The 21,597-nt window shown below is 40.3% G+C and overlaps 1 protein-coding gene across 1 annotated transcript; it reads left to right on the top strand.

Moving 5' to 3' along the window:
- The first annotated feature begins 15,363 nt into the window (after positions 1–15,363).
- On the top strand, positions 15,364–20,125 carry EMP2 (epithelial membrane protein 2). The gene is made up of 4 exons (XM_009887162.1): positions 15,364–15,475; positions 17,624–17,717; positions 19,099–19,245; positions 19,830–20,125. The coding sequence occupies exons 1-4, from the start codon at positions 15,398–15,400 to the stop codon at positions 20,012–20,014; spliced, it is 504 nt and encodes a 167-aa protein (XP_009885464.1). The 5' UTR covers positions 15,364–15,397; the 3' UTR covers positions 20,015–20,125.
- The last annotated feature ends 1,472 nt before the right edge of the window (positions 20,126–21,597 follow it).

The raw sequence follows: 21,597 nt of genomic DNA on the forward strand, positions 1-21,597 counted from the left end.
TTGCTGTCTCCACAGGAGGGTTTTGGTGGTTTTGGGTGGGTTTTTTTAGTGGTGTTTTTTTTTTTTGTTTTGTTTTGTTTTTTGTTTTAACGTACTCTAAGTGGAGTTTGCGTATACTACAATAACGTTGGATTGTTTTCGGCAGCCGACCCCCCCCTAGTGGAGGGAAAATTGACGTATATAATTCAGTGCAGACTTCGATTTACGAAGTTTTTGCCAGCATTAAACGTTTTTCCACTTGAGTCAAAGTACAGTTCTAATAAGCCATTCTGTCTTCCTCACTGGTGGTTTGTTTTTTGTTTTGTTTTGGTTTTTTTTCTATCTGTAATGTCCACCTTACAGCCGGGAGGTTCTGTGCCAGATAGCAGGCAGGCAGCTTTCAGTAACACGGGTTGCTTGTCACGTTGAGTGTTGAATTTTAGAGGTCAGCTCCTTGTTTGGACATCTCCAGGAAGAATATTGCACCGCTCTCCTTCCCTCAGCAGGCGTACCCAGGGCTTGCCTCTACTCACCCACTGCTGCCACCAAGAAACCTGGCAGTTTGGCCTCTCCATTAATTTCTTGGCAGAAATTCTTTGTTCACATGGTGCAGGGAGGTCTTTTTTTCCCCCCAAACCTGGGAATAATATGTCTATTATCAGTAATTATTGCAGTGGAGCATTTTAGAAGTACCTTCTGACTTGATACAGGGCTGTGAAGAAACCCACTGAGTAGCTGTAAAATACACACCTGGTTTCCTTAGAGTTTTCTTTAGGAACTTTGGAAGTAAACAGCTATGGTTGGCTAATGCCCATCAAAAAAGAAAAAGTAACACTTGCTCTTCACTTACTTTCAGACTCTGTATGTATAGTACTGGTATGTTAGCTGTGTAAAATAAGCTTTCTTACCTGCCTGTTTTTTCTGTCAAATAAAATAGTCCGTAATGACTCTTCCTCCCAGACCTGCTCTCTGACGTTGGTTTTGAAGGCTTTGCTGTCCAGGCAGGGTAGGGTGCTTCAGGAAAAGAACTGTGAGGCCAGACTGCCAGGACTGAGGTGGCCGGTGGCTGCAGACATGAACAGGCTGGAACCAATGCAAATGGTGGGGAAGTACTGGGCAGGAGTTTCAGTGAGGGGAGAAACGTGAATTGCAGTTAACTGGAAAATCTAGCTACTTTTTAGCAAGAGGGTGTGTGACAACTTAAATGCCATGCTAAGGAATGCAGCTGGGGTATAGGTACTTAGCCCAGCTGGTAAAATCAAAGTGGGAGTGGAAACAAAGGTATGTGGAAAACACGTTCACCAGAAGCTGATGTGAGTTTATGCAGTGTAAGATGTAAGGACTTGACCTTTGCTTCAGAGCTGTTGAAAGAAAGAACTCTTGCTATCCTCTGCATCCCTTTGTGAACTTGTAGAATAAAGTTGGAGAACAGACCATTGGCATACCTAGGGGAGGTTCATCCTCCATGCTGAATGAAGATGTGTACAGATTTTATCATGGCAGCTGCATGGCTGACATGGATGTTGCCAGGTCAGCTGCCTGCCCAGCCGGGAAACCAGGAATTATTCTGCTGATGGCCATCAACGTTAACTCAAGGTGAAATGCAGTAATACCATGAAAACTTAGGAGGTGATCAGTTTCTTGATTGTATGCTTTTTTGGGAAGGAAAAGAGTCTGTTGATATAATTTAAAATAAAACCAGCATGCTATCAGTAGACAAGACACTACTGGTGGTGTATTCTTTATTTGTGGTCTCTGGAAAAAACTTCTATCATAAGCACCCAAACAGTGTTGATTATGCTGTGGATCTGCCAGTGAGGAAAAACAGTGTATTGTATGTACATACACTGATTTAAAACCTTGGTAATAAAGGAAGTTGTTCAACAGACTGAGCATGTCAAGACTGAAGGCTGCTGCAATGTCATCCTCTTCGACAAGGGTTCTGTCTCAATGCTGTAGCTACTGTTTCGGGCCAACATTGCTTAAAAGAAATTAACATCTCTACCTTCGTCTTATACCTGCTTTCAGTTAGTGAAAAGTTCACCCCTCGATTTATTAGCATCTCTTGCTTCACAGTTGCCTTGGGTCTTCTTCTTACCTCCATTTTCATGCCTTTCCTTTTGTTGTCGTGTTTGTCTCAAGGTTGTTTCCCATCTTGGGTTTGATGTTCCTACAATGATTAGAAGAATGTTGCACTGATGAGACCCATATGAATATTTAGAGGAGCAAGACCTTCCTCCACTTTTGCTAAGTATATTAGACATAGTCTGTCTCCTTTCATAATGCTGTTTCCCTGTCCATTTAAAAATGAGATGGATGGCAGCACAGGGAGACTCTTCACTTCAGTGGATCGTGTATATTTTGGTTTTCCACTTATGCTTCATGTTCTGTTTGTGTCTTGCATCATGTAAGTCATAACACCGCCACATAAATCAGTACAAGAATGTCTTTAATTAAAGAGATAAGTAGGTTTCTAGGGACAAGATCTTTTATATTGCTAGCTGGCAGAAGATGTACTTTCCAGGTCCTACTGCCCTGTTCCTGTTGGAAGAAGACCCAGCAGAATAAGGCACTGTGTTATACAGGAACTAATAAGAAAGAGATTTACTCTGAAGTGTATGAAACACTTTATGTATAAAATCCATGCTATACTTCAGCACAGCCAAATTTGAAAGTAGAAAGGAATGCACAACCTTTATTGAAATCAGATTGGTCTCAGAGGGAAAGCAGGGGAAACATAAGCACAGCACTAAGGAATTCCATTCATGGAGCTGTTCAGTGTTTGTTAGGGTTTGTTTTTTCGATGCTCAAAGCAAATCAGTGATCTTTGTGGGAGGGGTTGGAGGGTGTGTGTGTCCAGTCTTCACTATTTCTATTAAAAGCTTTTGCTACTTCAGAGAGAAGATAATTTTGTAAAATGTATCTCAGTATGTCAGGTCATGCTCATGACTTCATCAGGAAGATAAGCATCTTAATTTTTAGAAAATAGATCTTGCTGTGTGGGATTCAAGAGAAAGCCTGATGGCCTGAAATCGTTCATCAAAGGAATTATTCTTTCTTCACTGAACGGGGAAAATGTAATTACACCTTTTTATTTTGCCTATGAAGTTTCATGGGCAGGTTTAATGGTGGTATGTGCATGCCAGGTGAAGCCTCATAATTTGGGTGTGACCTTAAAATACAACCCTCTGGCTGTGCAGAGATGTTCACAGGAGTTTGTAGGTGGGGCAGAAAGTGGACTGACTCAAACACCCCTTAGAGATGGCTATAGGATATATATTTATGGTTTACTTCACTGATTCTTAAACACTGAGCTGAGTTCAGAATTGCACAGGCTGCAAACAGCCAAGGTGGGCAGCATGAACACTCCCTCAGGTGTTTAGTGCGGGTATTAAGTGTCCTGAAATCCATCAAAATTATGGCTTGCTTCCAGGCAGAAAGTAACCTTCTGAAGTCCCCAGCTATCCCCGCTGAGATGCAAGCGCTGATGGTGATCTCTGCAGTCAGCCTGCAGACTCATCTGGTCTCTAAGGCTGACAGTTCTCAATCCGTGGCAGCAACAATCCAGCCACTTCATTCAAACGCAGAAACAAACCCGAGTCTGGAGACTGCAAGGAGAGTCTAAAAGCTGAAGAGAGCTGACTGAGCCTGCCCGTTCATCACGTACCAGCGTGCTTGCTGGGGTCTTTACCTGGCCCTGTGGCTAGTACGCAGAGATGCAGCGCTGTACGGGCAGCCAGCCTGATCGAGGTGGAGCCGCAGGGTAGAGCAAAGTTGAGGCAGGTAGTAGCAGGAGGCGACTGGGCTGTGTTTCTGTGGAGCCGCCAGAGCGTAGTGGAGCAGCGCAACTGGGGTGCTCAACTGTGCAATGAAACAAGTGCCAGAGATCCTTCCACCTGAACTGGTAGGTTTCACATGGCAACCTTTAAGGTTTGCTTTAATTGCACCAATTACAAATTAGAATGTAAAAATGGCATTCTGAAGGTAGGCTGAGTATTAAATCCAATCATGTGCTACAGTATTGCTGTGAAACAAAATAGTTGTAGTTGTGGAAGAATTTGCTCTTTTTATTTTATAGCCAGCTGTTGCACTGTCAATTGAGATGTATTTTCACACTCTTGATAGATGATGTGTAAACTCTGAAATAACTAAACCCAAATTTTCTCAATGCAGAGCTAGTCAAAGCCAAATCAAAACAAGCAGTTTGAAAATTTTACAGCAGCGAATGTAACACATTTAATTGGTAGCAATTTCCATAGAGCATCTGCCAAAGTTAAAACAATATCAGCTTTCATTTCTACTGAATTTTGCTTTCAATCTGGAAAGACAAACCTTTTCTGCCTTTGTTTGTTGGTTAATTAGGTGGAACAACATAAATCACTCGAGCTGTTCTTTTGTATCTGGAATAATCTCTGGATAAGCAGCAGTCTGTAGTGAGTAGAGCTCAGGGTCTGCGATTTGCTCTCAGAACTATATTAATGTCTAGAGTTAATGCTGCAGGTGTGCTTTTTTGTTTTGCTTTTCATTGGATCAGAGTGAGGACACATTTAATCTGTCAACCTGATGAAAAGGTCTGGTATTATACGTGATCTGTCCCTCCCTGCCCTGACGAGGTATTGAACGGGGACAACCTCAACACCACAATGTGGCCACACGGTGATTGAGCAGGGGTGAGGCCAGGCCACACCTCAGCTCAGTGATTTGCTTCAGAAGCAGGTTCCCAGGAGGCTTCTCATAGCTTGAATAGCTGATTGGTACACCCCCGTGCCGTTGTCCCAGCTCCGTGAATGGCTGGCTGATTCCCCAAGCCGGAGGCAGGGCTGTGCCAGCAGGCTGCAAAGAGCTCTGTGGCTCCTGACCACCGCTCTTGAGTGCTGGGGGGCAACGGTGGCCCTTAGGTCACCCTCAGAAAAGGGGGACAGGCCTCGCATGCGCTTTGTAGCTTTACCACCCACCTGAGAAATGCATCCTCCCTTAAAGCAGATTGTGTGTTGTCAGTCCCATGTGTGTTGTCAGTCCCATGATCACCACTTGTCTTACTCCACCATACAGATCAACAGTCGGCTTTGCTCCCAGCATTACCTGAAGTCTTTGAAGGACAGGAGAGAATTCAGCAGAGTGCCAAAGGCATTGGTATCATGCAAAAGCATGTTGCAAAACATATAGAGACCTCAAAGAAGCTGTTGGGATAACCTTCACAGGAGCGCAGAACTGGAGGGACCTCTTGGGTCACCAGGTCTACTCCCCTGCTGGCACAATCCCTGCGTCACATAATCCCTTTTTGTGGAGGCAGGCCTTTTTTTGCCCTGCTGTGGTGATTGTAATGTTGTTCCAGAACCTGACATTTCTAAGAGTTATGATTTCCATCCTAAATGTGCTCACATGTGATTTATAGTCATTTATTTTCATCTTTCTGTTAAACAGTTCTTTTTCCTTCCATGTGTCTGCCCTGACCTGCAAGCAAGTATAGCCCCAGTCTGTCTTCATCTTTGAAAATGAACAAGTCAGAACGAGAAGTTCTTGTCTTCCGTACCTTAGGAAAACAAGCTTTTAGTACTTTTACACCAGCTTGATTGTTAAGGTGGTTTTAATCTGTACCACAACTTTGTTTATACTGAAGTAGTATCGGTACACAACTTAAAGCAAACTGGCTGAAAGGAAAGGATGCATTGAATGCTTAATGATGTGTGCTTTTTTTCAATTTCTAAGCATATCTAAGCAATTAAGCTCTACCCATACCTACTTCAAGTTACAAATGTTTTGTAACATGTTTTGCAGATGTCACTGTGACAACTGAGAGAATACATTCATGTTTTGTAGGAAACCAGAAACGGCAGCATACAAATGGTTCCTTCTTTCAAACTACTGCTGGGTTTTCTCAAACAATATGTGCCCTTTGAGAACTGATCTCTTGAACAGATTTTTTCCATGGGGTATCTTTCATTAAAGACCAGGTTTTGTTAGCATTTTTCCAAAGGCATGTGACTCTCAGCATAAACTGAAGGCGGACAAGCAGATCGTGGAGGGCACAAGAAATGAGTACGATGGGAATGAGACATGAATTGTAGCCATTTCAGGTGTTACTTAGTAAGGAGGCAGCCTACCTCATACGACTGTGGGTTGTGTTGGGATTTAGAAGGAGACATCAAACAGGTTAAATCTGAGATTTAATCTGAGATTATCTGGTGTCAAAATGCAGTTACAAGAAAAAGTGCTTTAGGAAAAAAGAAGAATATATAAAAGATTTGCTTTTGAGGAAAATGCTGGTTTGTGCTTTTAGAGAAGGACTGCTGAACAAACAAAACCCTCTAAAGAACAGTTTTGAAAAGGTGAAGGCTTAAGGACTACTGTTCAAATGTGCCTGCAGTCAAGGGTCTGTCGGTGTAGGTAGCTGGGCTCTGTACTTGCTAAATTGTCTTCTCAGCACATGGTGGCTGTTACACTTCTCTTCCAGGTTTTGCTGGAGTATTTGAATGCATCTGTCTTGACTCTTTTAAGCTTCAGGCTGTTTCTTAGGATTTTCAGGTAAGACATCACAAGGCTCATTTTCCCTGTGAGTGCCACTTCCCCGCCCTGTGACAGGGCATTGTGGTCGTGTTTTCCCAGAGATCTTGCCTGTTTTCTTTTGCTCAGTCTTCCCACAAAGGTTTCATGGCAGAGCGACTTCCCTCTGTGGTGGACACAGTCGGGCCGTAGTGAAAGGAGTGGCGGGGCGAGTCTAAACCCGGTCCGAACTTGTTTGCAAATAAATGACCAACAGTTACAGAAGTGGCAGCAGTGCTGGCATCCCTCGGTCAAAACTTTATTAAAAGCATTCCTAAGAAATTGGAAACATCAGCTTCTTTGGGTCTCAGTACTCAAAGCTACCACTTCACATTTTTGCTGCAATTTTTTTCTTGTTTTTGTTTGGAAACATATGGGGTAGCAGGGTTATAATTTCCCAAACTTTGGAGTTCTGGGTAATAGCGTAGATGTAACAAGGAGGACAGGGTGAGAAAGAACGGAGGAAGTCCAGGGAAGATAGGCCAGGCCTAACTGTAAGCACGATCTGTTCTACTTTTGGTAACTAGGTAGGGTTTCTGAGGAGGAGCTAAGATGTAGTGTTTATGCAATAGATTCAGAAAGAGCTGAAAGGGTGCTTCAGTGGCCCCTGACACATAGGCGATAGATAGGCCAAGAACATCAGCTTATCCGCTCTAAATTTACTGTTGTTCGGGCAGTCCCACACAGTACCATTAGGATGGACAAACCCCCAACCACTGTAATAACAAAAGGCTTTATTAAGCTATAGCTGCGCATTTATATTAATCTTAGTGCACACAGAAAGCAGACCTCAGGGCTTTGGTTGCAAGGCAAGATTTTCTGAAAGAAGCTGGATTAAAACTAGGTCATACCATATCTTGCCAGGTTGTCTTCGAGCCCCTGTATTCCACTATCAAAATACATCAAGATGACTGCTTTAATTATGCTGGAGTTTGCTGGGTCTTAACACAGCCTGCTGCAGGGGCACTAACAAATCTAGATCTGGCAGAATGACGAGACTTTCATTTTCTGCAGTTGAGTTAAAAAAGCATAAATGTCATAATTGACATAGAGCTCTAGAAAATACTGTGAATTAATTTTTGCTGTATTGATTTTTTTTTTGCCTACATACAGTGATTGTATGCAGGGAACATTGTTTAATTTCCTTCTTAGTTCTTTCTTTAGTTTGTGATGAAGGACTTTGAAAAGTAGCTGGAACTGTAAGTGAGAAGCTCTCCTCCTTCCACATATAATAGGTAGCACAAAGAGCCGTGGGCTTGACTGTGTTCTCAATTAACCGATTGCACGTAAACAAAAAGAGCTGATGGTGTCTGTGCCATCTAGGGGCTGTCAGGACACTTTGCTCTCTTGATTCCAAGTCCAGCATCAAGCAGGGGCCTGAAATTTTATTTCTTGAAGAGTGTACGTTGTTCTTCATGCTTAGCTTCATACGAGGAAAAAATTGGGTGGGAGCCTGTCAGCGTTTTTTTTCTGACTTTTACTTTTATTTTGCACTTCTCTCCTGGGTTCCCATTCAATATTGTTGAGGTCTAGTCAGAACCAACCAACACATCCTAGAGTCTTGCTAGCTGGCTGAAGAGATCACTGGTTGGAAGAAGACATACTGCTTCTGTATTGACTGTTATCTCTGTAATACCTGAGCATGAAAACAGGTCAGAATTTGAATCTACACCTGAACACAATGAATAGGTAAGCAAGGGTCCGGTTCTACAATATATTTGATTCCCTGAACACAGAGAATATGTGAGCACAAATACAGAGACTTCCACATCTGTCGGTAGACCTGTGTTTTTAATTACTGAATTACACTTATAAATAAGACTTTAATAAAAGAGAAAACTCATTTTCTGTGGAGCTTGTACACCTGTGAGCTCTAACAGTAGCAGCTCACTCCACGCACCAGAGAACTACCAGTATGTTATTCAGGGATTACTGGCAGCAAAACCTTTGCATGCCGTTTGTAAATCTACATGCAATGTTAGCTTCAAGACTAGCACTCCTGGCCTACGAAGTGTTTAAAGGCAGGTTCCTTAGACCGAGGCTCCCAAGGCATCATCTGAAATAGAAATGGATTGCTTTAGTTGTGTTTTCCTTTCTTTTCCAATATGCATTGATGGCACAGGAAAAAATAAGAAAGAAGGAAAGGTACAAGGATGTGCTTATCCTTTCAAGACTTCTTGCGTGATAGAAGGATTCTTCTGTAACTGACATGGAAGGGATCGACACGTGTCACAGCTGGGGCACGTGCACAGCAACACACAGGGGTGCGCAGAAACACTGAGGACAGTGAGGACGGGCTGCTGTGCCGGGCAGCCGCACGAGGCCAGCCTTGCAGCTCGGGCACGAGGCCAGGTCAACCCTGCAGCAACAAAAACCGACAAACAGGTGATCCACTGGAAATGACTCAGATGGTGGATTCATGTACAGATACCACAGATTGTCAGTAGGGTCAGAGCAATAGTCCGCTTGGAGAATACGGAAAGGGCAAAGTGTAGAAAGAAAGTATGAGAGTTTCGGTATTATCTGCCTTGTTTTCAGGAATATCACTCAGTAAATTATAACTTGTAATGTTGGTGTTACTAACTGTTAAATTAACGCAGGCAGAAGGAATAATGAAATTGGAGTAAGTTGTTTCAACTGGTATAATTATTCCCTTGGTGTTAAATTTCCTGATTTTCTTGTCCTTTATGTTGTTTGATATTTAGGCATTAGAGGATTGTTGAAATCCTCAAAGCGCTTGCTAGTTTGGGAGAAACTCTGCTGCCTGACCTTACTTCACTTTTGCTTCCAGTGCTGAGAATCACACAAGAAAAACAGAACCCTTCATATTTGGTAAAAGAAAAAAAAGAAAAAAAAAGAAAAAAAAAAGGAAAAAAGGGGAAAAAAAGAAAAAAGGGAAAAAAGAAAAAAAGAAAAAAGGAAAAAAAGAAAAAAAAAGAAAAAAGAAAAAAGTCAACAGTATCACTCTGTTCCTTATAAACCAGGGAATTTTATGCAAGTGTAGAGACAATCTTACAGGCAAAACATGACCCAACTCCTGAGTTCTCTGTCATGAGACACCATGAGATGTGGCACAAGAACGCTGAGCAAAACGAAGTGATTATCATGTAAATCCACACATCTTATGATGCATCACAAGATGCCAGACTTCTCATGCCACCAGTATACAAGCTTTTTCTTCTAACTTCACATATGAAGACTTAATTATAGCACCGAGGGGCAGAAGAATTGATAATTAAGAGGGCTTGATTTGATTCAGTTTTACACCAGTGACCTGAAGAAAGTTCAGCTGAATCGAATGCTTATTGATGGCCCAAAGACCTGCTGTTCTAGTTGCAATGAAAAACCTCAGTGCAGAAAGCTGCAGGTATGGTAACTTGTTTAGCAGGATCCTCTGCCCCTTCTTTTGGGTGTGTCTTTTCAGCACGCTCAGTGTGGGGGACGAGCAGTCTGCGCACCTCCAGTCTTGGTCTGTATGGAGCAGGAGCTGTCCTGCCATGTTTTCACCGTGTTTCTAGGAGTATAAACCAGGATTGTCTGTCTTGAGATTTTCTTCATGCATGGGCTCAAATGAAGATGATACTAAAAGCTGACTTGATCTTAGGAAGTGAGGCCAGCAGACAACGTTGTAGGATAAGCTTTAGCCTTCTGAATGCAGATGAGCACAGGATAAACATACTGTACTATGTACATGTTTCTCTGGTTGTAAAAATCAAGTATGCACAAACATGAGAAATGGCCTGGCAGGAGAATTTAACCACATGGGAAGAAATGAAAGCACGGGTTGCGGAGATGACATCTGGACTGGAAAGTAGTTACAAACCTTCTGCTAAGAACTGTCAAAAGCAGAGGTTTGCTTTTTGCTTGCTTGCTGTACTAAACAGCAGAAAAAAATCAAATAGCCACGTTTCATTGTACTGCTGGACATTAAAGATAAACTTTATCTTAAACTTTTTTTTGTGGGGGGATGTGGAGTTTGACACAGGGAGACGTTCCAGTTTTGTAACCTGTTTGCTTACTCCAATATAGAGTGTTGGGAACCTTGGACTGGATACTTTTTTTACTGTGCAGTTCTGTGATTGTCGTACTGTTTTATCTTGTAAAGAGGTACTTGCCTCTGCGTGTCTAGAACATCACAGCAGAGGCCCTTCTTAGCCACCTTTTGTAAAGCACACCAGGATCTCATAACGAAAGTCCAAATTACTGGTTCCAATAGTCTGCATTATTGTAAAGATTAAAGATAAGTATGACTGCTGCATTTATCCTCGAGAAATAAGGTAGCACTGGAGTATTACCAGAAACAGTTCTTCCACACTAATTGAAAAAATCTTTGTTGTACTATAGCTGGCCTTCTGTTTTCAATGTGTTTTGGGTAACCATTCTACAACTTAAAAGCATTTATGGGAAACCTTATTACTACAGCAAATCTGGATGTGTTCAGTAGGATTCTCATAACTTACTCTTACTGGATTCAGTGGCAGTCTGCACTTCTAACTCAGCTGTACCTGTACGTTTCTGCTTTACAGCATACTTTGTAAAGTGGTATTAAACGCTGAGGCTTGCAGTTGAAGAATTCATGTTGACATTCAATGGCATTCTTACTACAACCCAAAATCTGTTTTTAATGTCACACGTGATGAGCTAAGTCAAATTTTATGTTCTTCTTTGTCAGAGCTTTGCTGGAGATTAGTACAGGGAGGTTCCTGAAATAGCTACAGATCGTCAGCAGAGCAGAGCTGGAAGGGGCCTCTGGAGGTGTCTACTCCAGACTCCTACTCCAAGCAGGGAGTTTGTTCAGGACAGTCTGGGCCTTGCTTCAGTCAAGTTATGAAGATGTCCAGGAATGGTGATCCCACAGCCTCTTGGGCCCTGTTCCAGTACTTAATCATGCTCATTTGAAGATAATTAATACATTTTTCACAATTGGAATATTCCTTGTTGCAACTTGTGACTGTTGCCTCTAGTTTTTCATCATGTACTTCTGAGAAGAGTGGCTCCATCATCTCTATTAAAAGACATCTATAGCGTGTCCAAAAAGCTTTTTGTGTGTGTGTGTAAAAACTATTAAAAGAATTCAAACCACTTTGGGGAATGATGAACAGTATCTGTTACGTCATCCCAGTCTTCATCCATGCCTAAAGGCAGTTTACTTAAAAATCATAAACATCTTGACCTGAGAGCATAGTGTGTATTACTTCAAATGATAGAAAGTAAAAAATTACTCTGCCCAGGAAGCTTTTTTTGATCAATACAAATATTCTTACCTATAAACAAGAAACTAAAAAGAGTCTGATCATTTCTATGCATCTTCTTAATATAGTTGTTTGCAGATCCTTGTTCAGTGCAATGGTGCAAAGTGCTAGATTCACAAATTTATGTGATTTTAAAATGTTTCTGTTCTTATTAATAACCGTCTTAAGCAGTATTTCCTTGTGGCTGCATTAATTAAATGTAAGAGATGATAGGATTTTAATCTAACCCGAATTGCTGGTTGTTCTATTGAGCAGAATTAGTTCAGCCAGGTTAAAGAGTAGTGCTAGCTTATTTGTCCCTCCAGATACCTTCCATTTTGAAAGAGCGAGGCAAAAGCCACTGCCAGGTGGCATGCTCTTGGTTTGGCAAGCTTCGGCAGGACTCTCAGCTGCTGCTAAAAGAACTGTGAACGATTGTGAACCTGAAGAGAGCCCCTGAGAAACAGTTAATGGTGAACGAGAGAGGACTACAGCTAATATGCAGAATAGGATGTTACCAAAGTGTTTGCTTAATAACACATTATTAAAGTAAGAATTCTGAATGTTAATGCAAACAGCGTTCCCAGAAATTCTCCGTGTGAAAACATAACTGTGTCCTTCCCTTGCTCATAGAGAGATGAAAGGAACTGCCTCCTGCTAGGAGAGGTACCCACGTAGGCTGTCCACAGACAAGTGGGGAAGGAAGATCTTCTTGCTGAGGCAGTGGAAGGATCTTGAGTCTCCAAAATAAAACTTTTAAGTTCAGCAATGTCTGGAGTGGAGGAGGACTGGTTTCTAATAGTCCCCCTTGAGAGATGAAGTCCAGAATTTCTGCCTTGAGAGGGATGCAGATTCTGTAGGAGCTTCTGTGTCATCGCTGGCTGCATCATAGAAGAAGGGAGCTGCTCTTTGCTTCCTGCGCACAGGTTACGTAGAGTTTAGCTGAAAGGCCCTCCTCCCTTCATGACTCCTTGTGCAGGCTGTGATGAACTGGAGACACTCCTCCTTGGGCTTCATGGGAAGAGAAAGTTGCTTGGAGTGATTGAAGTCCAGAGATCTTTCTGTGCACTTCTGGGATCCCCGCTCAGGCATGACAGATTGGGTATCAAGTTGTTGTTGTCTTTTCCTGGTATTAATTACTTAGAATTGTTCTGCTCCTTCCTCTCCCCCAGCATATTTAATTTCCATATCTGTGCACAGTTGTAGCACTGTGCACACACGAGTTGTAGCAGCTCATGAAAGGAGCCATTACCAGCAAGTCAGGAGGAAGTACCTAAAAATGGCTGTCACGAAGGTCCTTCAGAACTGAAACATCAAACTATTCTTACCATCCTTTTTTTTTGGTAAAGACAAAACAAAAAGCTCTTTCATTCAATCTTGTCTTTATTTGGGTAAAACATAAAGTGTCTTTTCCTCATCACCCATGCATGTTTATCCATCCTGTTTGAAACACTTCTGTTTATGGCTTAAAGCAGCAAAATGAAAACATTCACTTGATTGAAGATTAAGTGGGTTTTTCTGTGCTGGCAAGTCTTGATTTTGCAAGATTGGTTTTAATTAGGTTACATTTTTCTGTCTCTCTTACTTTATGATGCTTCATGTAATAAGATGAAATTCTATTGTTATTTTTAAAATAATACTGAGTACAATTTGATTCTCTCTCCTTATATGGCAGATGACTGTTGAGTTATTGTCTGTGTAGATACCATCTGTGCAACAAATGAAACTCAGAAAAAAACCCAACCACAGGACAAGAGAGTGCTGTGTGAAGACTGGTACATTTCCCAGTGAAAATATTTTGATGTGGCATCGTACAAAACCACAAAATATCTTCTTTTCCTTCTTCCTTTCCTTCATTCAAGAAAGGCTTGATAGAGAGCCATGAATGACATTTCTAGAAGCAGAACTAGATTCAGAGGATCTTGAGTCATACAGCCGAATCGGCTCTTTGGAGGAAATTACCACTTCTGTTCTTTGTTGTGGCAGAGAAGGCAAAGTTTAACAGTGAGAAAATGGGAAGGAATAAAATCTTGAGTAGCTGCTTTCCTTATTTTAGGATTTAACTTAGCTTTCCCATAAAGTCATTCCAATTAGATATGGATAGAAGGTTATCCTATCAGTTTTCATTTTCTCAAAAGCACTTTAATACTGTTCGGCTTCGTGCTTGTCATAATGCTGTACTGCAGTGAAACGCTATACTGCAATGTAGATGTAAAGGATTAGTCTGGAACTTCTAGTCTCTATTCAGCATGTTTATATGCTGTTATCTTTTTGTTAAAGTTTTGCAGAGTAGTTGTATTTTGGCCCGATGAGAACGCCAGTGGAGCTGCTTTAAAAACGCTGTCAAAGTAGTCCTTTTATTTGATTAAATTCTCCATGTGGTTCATGATTCTAGTAAATGGCAATAGGGGAGAGAGGGTTAGACATGAAAAAAATCATGGAAGTCTTAAAAAAAATCGTAACTGCCGTGGAGAAACATGCATTAATGTACTGATGAGTGATAACATGCAGATAATGCTACAGAATCATGCACGTTAAATGCAGAGAAAATATCTGCAAGAATGCAGATTCCTTAGAGAATATAGCTTATTAATTGGCAAGCATTTTAACACAAGAGGAAAAAGATAATATATATACCAAGCAATTGTACATTTCTATATATTAGTAACAGTAGTTTTCCCTAACCTATTTGTTATTGTGCCCACAGATTTCCTGGGGATTCCAGCTCAAATGAAGTTTGTGGTTCCTTTGTACATAAGATTTTTATTTTTTTTTCATTTGAGATGTGAAATGGTAATAAATGAGTTAGATAAGGTGTGAAGATAATAGGTAGACTAGAGAGAGTATTAAGTGACTGAACTTTAAATAACTAACTGGATTATTACATGACTACTGGGTTTGTTGAATCCTACCAGTCAGAGCAATATATTGGAGAAAATGGTAGCCCTAAGTCATTCATCAATGGATAAAACTTGCAACTAGATGACCAAAGGACAACCTATATGAGACCTAAGGTACAACATGGCTATTACTAAATCTAGGAGGTGGTTCTTGATGCACTTAATTTTGTTCTACAAGCATCCTTTTGAAATCTGTGTTTCTTCCAACTTTGAAAGCATGGTTGAAACAAGACCTTAGTAGCCAGTGGAAAATATAGCATCACATGCAAATGAGGCTGTAATTTGAAAAGTACTTCTCTAAAAGTCAACATGAAGGAGATTTATATCATTGCTGGAGAAGCACACAGAGAGAAGCTTCTCTGTGTGTTTACCCACTGCAGCCATCCCACTGGCAGGTTGCAAAATGCACCTCTTGGCTTCATTTCAAGTTGTGATTCACTAGCAGTGATGCTAGTTACGTATCACATACAACAAACAGAAAGCTGTTACGCTGATGTAAGGTCTGATTAAGTGAAATCTTTTATCTCTGGAGAAAGAATGTGTGCTGTGGACTCAAACTGCATATGATGTTCCTGACTCTAACAGCACCTCGCTCTGAAATACACTCACGCTGACCTTGACTACTCACAGCCACAGTGAAATAGCGTAATGACAGGTTGATCTGTTGACAGCTTTTAAAGACTCTTCATATACGCTCTTATTTTTAACAGATTTATCTCAGACTAAAGGCTCTACAGATCAAGAATGTTGATTCTTCTGGCTTTCATTATTGTGTTTCACATAACCTCAGCAGCACTGCTGTTCATCTCAACGATTGACAATGTAAGTCTCATTTATTCTCTTTTTCTCTCAAACAGACAGGTGTTTCTTTGCTTCATAAAAATGAAGCTATTCTTCTCTAGTTGTCTTCAACTGGCTTATTGAAAGCACGTAACTTTGTTAGGCACACTGGTCTCCTTATACCTTTTTGTAACAAAAATGCCTTGAATACGCATGTTGCTTGTATACATGGATAAGACTATACAAGTACATGCCGTACGTTTGTATGGCATCATGTTGTAAGACCATGTTACGCAGGTAATCTTCTCCCCTGTGAGATACTTGGCCAGGGTGTATATTTACAAATACTACCATGCTCGCGGGGTGGAGCTATGAGACTTGGTTCAGCTAGATAAGAGGGAAAGGGGGGAAAAAATCTGTCGTCCTTTTGTGCCATGTACGTCAAGTCAAAGAGCTCATGATTAATGTGCAGGGATAATTTCAGTCAAGGTATGCTTTGCCTCAGAAGTGGTTGTCCAAGATGCCCAGTTAAATCATTAGACACCATGAATATATCTGTTTCATTTCAGTTGAAGCAGTTTCAGCACAAAGTTTTCGAATAATGTATGTTGCATTCTTTTCAAATTTCCTTTTTATTTTTGTGACCAGAAAGAATTAACCTTCCAACATTTACATCTAGCTCTTAATTGACTTTTCCTCTTTCCAAAACAGCCCACTATCCTGATTGGTACTCTTCACTGTGCACTGGAGTCTTTCTTTCTCCAAGAGTTTTGGTGTATGTACAGGCTTTTAGGATTAAAAAAATTGTCTGCTGAAAATACTTTACTGTGCTCAGTGAAGCTGGTTTGAATCCCATAGACTTTTCCAAGACTATGCTGCAAGTGAAATGATGTGTTACCCACAACTCTTTATTGCAAAATTGTACAAACTCAGATGTTATCTTTCAGTCAGCTGGTAGAGTCGTTTCATTGAAGTAGGTCATTAATTGAGCACTAAGGCAGGTTGTCTTACCCTGCTTCTTTGAATATTAAAAAAGCTAGGACAGTGGACAAAGTAACTTATTCTTAGTTCAGATCTGCTACATACGAATTAAATTATTATAGAAACAAACCCTCATGCACTCTGCGTTATGTCATTAGCTACTTTTAAAGAATTAAGAACTTAAACTGTGTAACTACCTTCTATTAGATTTTATTATCTTCAGAGGTGTTTTATAGTAATGAAAATAACTCTGAAAGGATTATATAGTGCTCAGAGCTAAAAAAATAATATATTGAACTTGGAGGGCAAAATCCAAATGAATGGCATCCTGAGAAAGTACTGCTTTTTCTTAAAACACAGTGTTAAAATTACACATATGCCTACTATCATAATGTATTATAGTTTTTGTTGCAGTATTGTTTGCAAAGCTGCGCAGTAAGCTGTGAGGTTTCTGGAACGTCTATCTAAGCAGCAGATGCTACCAGGATTCATATTTAAAAGTTGTATTTTTCCAACTCTAGTCAAAACAAAAGTTTGGGTAGCTGTACGAACGGGAATGGGTTTCCTGAGGAAATGCCACTTGTGTGGAGCACTTGCAGCATTTCCCAGGCTACTGTAAAAGTCTGTTCAGTCACTGTAGTACTCTATTTATTTTGCCATAAATTTTAAAACATCAAAATAGAAATACGACTGGAGGATCTTAATTTGTCACTAGTCACATCCAGTCAGATGCCACAGTGTACGTACTGCATTCGCACAGCGCAGCTACACAGAGTTAAGGTTAGTTCAATTCAATGTCAGGAACCGGAAAACTTATAAATGGCTTCTGTTTCATAGATGTATACCCTGCTATTTCCTGCAAATTAAAAAATGCTGTGCCTTTAATGAGTTGTGCATCCTAAACAGGGTCACTGGCTATCCAAAATTTCTGCCCAAACAAGTGCCCTCATGCTTTGGCATGTTTAAGATTGCCATCTGTTCCCTTTTCTGCTTTACACAGGTCTAAAATGAAAATGACGTGAATAATGATGTGCCCTTCATTCCAAAGTGCCATTAGATCTCAAATTTAGTTCAAACAGTTAAGTATCAAAAATGAACGGAAATTTGTTGCAGCTGATGTATCTGATCAGGAGACACTTGGACAAGTAAGGAGTTTCGTGGTTTTGTGTTTTTTTTTCCCTGTAAGAGCCCTTTACTTTTATTTTGCAGGCCTGGTGGGTAGGAGATAATTTTTCTACAGATGTCTGGAGAATGTGTGCCACGAATACTAGCACCTGTATGGCTATTACTGATCAGTTCAGAGGTGAGTGTCTCTACATGCCTATTTCTCAGTTCCTTTACCAGGAGATCTGGTGAAATTGTTACGAAATTTGCAGGGGCAAAAATATAGTTGTTCAAAAATCTGCATGCTCTAACTACCAAGGTCTTCTAAAAACTTTAATACCGGCTTGTCATTTTGGAAAGGCAAATTATTCCAACAGTTTCTGTAAGAGGAAAACAGAGGGAACTGTCAGGTGCACCTGAAAACCCAACTGTGTTGAGTAAACACAAACAACTAATGATGAGTGCTAAAGAGTTCTTAAAAAATTAGATCAGGTAAAAACAGTGAAGTCATCTGAAAGTGGTGCTGAAGTGATAGAATTTGCCTCAGAATTGAACTTTAACTTTCAAAGAAGAACCTAAAAACACTGCCTGTGCACAGGAATGGGGGAAAGCGGAAAAAATCAGAACGCAAGCTGAAGTTTTAACAAAGAGGAATTAGTATACAGCACAACCTAACATCCTGCTTTACAAAAAATAAAAAAAACCTCAAATGTTACATTTACTTTATTTGTATACTTTCAATCTTTGTGTATATTAAAGATCATATTATAGATGATTTGAAGAGCCACATGCCCATAAAGTGACTTTGCTTTGCAAGCATCAAGTTGGGGTAGAGCATATCTGTGCTGCAGTGAGATAATCCATTATGCACAGGCATATCTAAGCTAACATGAATTTATCAAATTTGCGTTTGATGTCTGTATTACCGTGCTTTCATTGAAATGAGGTACCCGAACTAGCTAGATTATAAGTAGCTCAGGTATGTCTGCTATTCACAGACCTACTAACTAGAGTGAAGCTGTGCCAGAGGAGAGGTGCTTACTTGTGTAGCTCAGCTTGGCCATATCATTGCAGCAAAGTTACACAGAGCAGCTACATGCAGTTACAAATTTAGTGGTTACTTTAGCTCCTAGTTACAGGGGAGTAACTGACAGGATGACAAATCTGAACCCAAGGAATCTTCTGTGCCAAGCGTGGATATCCTGTCTGGTTACATCGTATGGGATAGAGCTACCTCCGGGTCTAGTGAGAGGCTCCGGTCTGTGTCTGTAAGCCACTTGGGACACCTGGCGGTTTCACTGTGCTTTGAGTATGTAAATGGTAGCAAAGGACGTGGTGTGGGAAAAACAGTCTCCTCAGTGTTTTTATTTAGTTTTATGAAAAGCTTTTTAAAGTCCTTAAACCACTGGCTGTATTAATACAAAGGAAGCAGAGAACCTCCCTAGGCAATGCGTGCACAACTGGTTTGCTGTATGTCCTGAACTCCTGCTTACAGAACATAGCTCTACCCCTCTACTCATTGCAGAAGAAGGCAGAGAGAGAAACTGTATTTTTAATTAAGGCTGCTTTTCTTTTTGCAGAGTATCAATCAATTCAGGCTGTTCAGGCCACCATGATCCTATCTACTATTTTCTGTTGCGTGGCATTTCTGGTTTTCATTCTTCAACTCTTCCGTCTAAAGCAAGGAGAAAGATTTGTGTTAACCTCTATTATCCAGCTCCTGTCATGTGAGTGATTTTTCAACACTTGTGACTTTAATAGTGTTTACATGAAAAGAGGAAAGGGAAGGGGAAAAAGGTTTCCAACAAAATAAGCTGCAAAAGAAATTTGTAGGGCTCCTGAGGTCATCGCTTATCCTTTGTATTTGGTTAAACAGTGAACTGCTCCATTCTGTACTATTTAGGCAGTTAAAATATGGATGACATCACTGCTCAGAATAAAGTCATTTGAACTTTGAAGGGAAAGAATCTGAGATTTGGAACTGCTTGAACAAATTAAATAACTCTGTAATTCTTATGGGCAGGTACTTCCTTAATTTTTTGTTAGTCTTTAAAACTATCCAGATGTTTCGAATCATTTTGTGCTCATTGCAAATGACATAAATGTACAACAGCACTTGAAATTTAATCCGCGCCAAAGAAACTGAAAGCATGTCCTGAAATGCTCTGACTTTAGTTTGAGGATGGAAGATGAGTGTCTGCAAAAAAAGGACGTTGGTGGAAGCAGCTGACAGAAAGAGGCAGTGAATAGTTGTTATGCATATTGATAACATTTTAAGATGCTAAACTTTACTATTTTCTTCCTCCTCCAGGTCTGTGTGTTATGATCGCAGCTTCCATTTACACAGATAGGCATGAAGAACTACACAAGAGCAGAGAATATAGCATTGAAGTTTCTGAAGGCCAATATGGCTATTCCTTCGTCTTAGCCTGGATTGCATTTGCCTTTACTCTGATCAGTGGCGTTATGTACCTAGTATTAAGGAAGCGTAAATAAATGTCAGCAGCTAGTTATTTCTGTCACTACAGTACAAAACCAAATTCCAGTAACCATTTTGTATATAATCATTTACATGGTTTTGTAGTAAAGGTATTGTTTCTCTAAAAATGTACTGTGTTCTTGATACGAAACAGAATAAAAAATCCCGTCAGGTTAAATGTAATGCCTGGTGCCTACAGGTCAGGGCTCTGGGCAGGACAGAGCCAAGTTGTCTCTTTTACATATTTCATCATCATAAATGGTTTTCCCTTTATTAGACATTAACAGTTTGTTCCTGGCCTCTAGTAGATTACAAATAAAGCCTGTGCAAATTAATTGGTAAGCAATATGCTAACTATGTTCCTGGACCAGATGTATCCCTTTGGAATGGGTTAAATACAGGGGGAGTAAAAAATGAGGCCCAGATCACAGTGAAAAGCAAACAATTACAAAAGCCCAAAGCTGCACTCGGTGCATCTGTTCTGGCAGATGACTAGTGTTCTGCTATTTATAATGTGCAGTAAGTGTCATCAAGCTTTTATTAAAACCACTTGCTTTGCAAGAGTAAACAACTCCTTTTTGTACTCCAGCAAATGATTCTCTTGATTCTCTTTCACATTTAATTTAAGCATACAGAGCCTTTGGCGGGAGAATTTACCAGCAAATTCGCTGCACAACTTGGGACTGGAATAGTCCGGGCAGTAAGAAATACCCCACTCGAGTCCTATATCCCTTTAGTTCCGTATTGTGCATAGTCTTTCTGGAAGGAAGAAAAGGGAAAAAAAAGCATTACCTTGCCTACATCTGCAAATTTCTAAGCAAATTAGTGATCAAGCCATGCCAAAAGTAGATTTTTGCAGCGAAACTCTATGTGTTTATTACACCCTGCTTTTGTTATATAGTGATTTCATGGCTAATATATCATTTACAAAAGCATTACCCGAGTCTGCCCATTAGGAAATTGGCCTTTAAAAAAATTGTTCTAAATTCCTTTGTGGATTTTACTTGAACTAAACACCTCCTACTAAATAAATCAGAGTGCAATTACTATGCTTATGAATTCTGGGATAGCTTTTCAAGATAAAATGACATGGTGATTTTTATTTTTCAATAATTTTGTGAGATAAATATGTACTCTACTACCAGGCTTAACTGCTCAGCAGTGTTGTACTGGCTGTAGCTGATGGTGATTTTGGAGTTGGGAGATCAGTGTGGAGAATGAATGAAGTGGCTTTTTCTGGTTAGTCACAGTTTTGATGCTTATAGATTTGACTTTGTAAAAACACTAACCATTTATTTATTTCAGTATATTCACTACAGCTGGCCCAATACACAGGCAATAAAAAAATAACTAGGTTTTGAAAGAGGTTTGAACAAATTCAGTATTACAAAGTAGTGTAGCTCGACTAAAGTCGATATTTACTGCATTATACATCAGCGGATGGTCTGACCCATTCCTTCAGATAATTCATCCTTGATTTGTGACCAAGTTCAGTTGCACAGCTATGTAGGAACTGTCTCCAACATGAGTAATAGGCCGTATAGTTCCATCTCCATTTCTTGAACACCCTAAAATGCTTTGGCATGCACTACTTGTCTTT

Source organism: Charadrius vociferus, unplaced genomic scaffold, assembly GCF_000708025.1.
Source record: "Charadrius vociferus isolate BGI_N301 unplaced genomic scaffold, ASM70802v2 scaffold1056, whole genome shotgun sequence".
NCBI classification, from domain to species: Eukaryota; Metazoa; Chordata; class Aves; order Charadriiformes; family Charadriidae; genus Charadrius; species Charadrius vociferus.

Excerpts from the sequence above, each read along its gene's own strand:
- EMP2 (XM_009887162.1), top strand. The coding sequence starts at position 15,398 with ATGTTGATTCTTCTGGCTTTCATTATTGTGTTTCACATAACCTCAGCA. Across the intron at positions 17,718-19,098 it reads TATTACTGATCAGTTCAGAG|AGTATCAATCAATTCAGGCT; the intron begins GTGAGTGTCTCT and ends TTCTTTTTGCAG. Across the intron at positions 19,246-19,829 it reads TATTATCCAGCTCCTGTCAT|GTCTGTGTGTTATGATCGCA; the intron begins GTGAGTGATTTT and ends TTCCTCCTCCAG.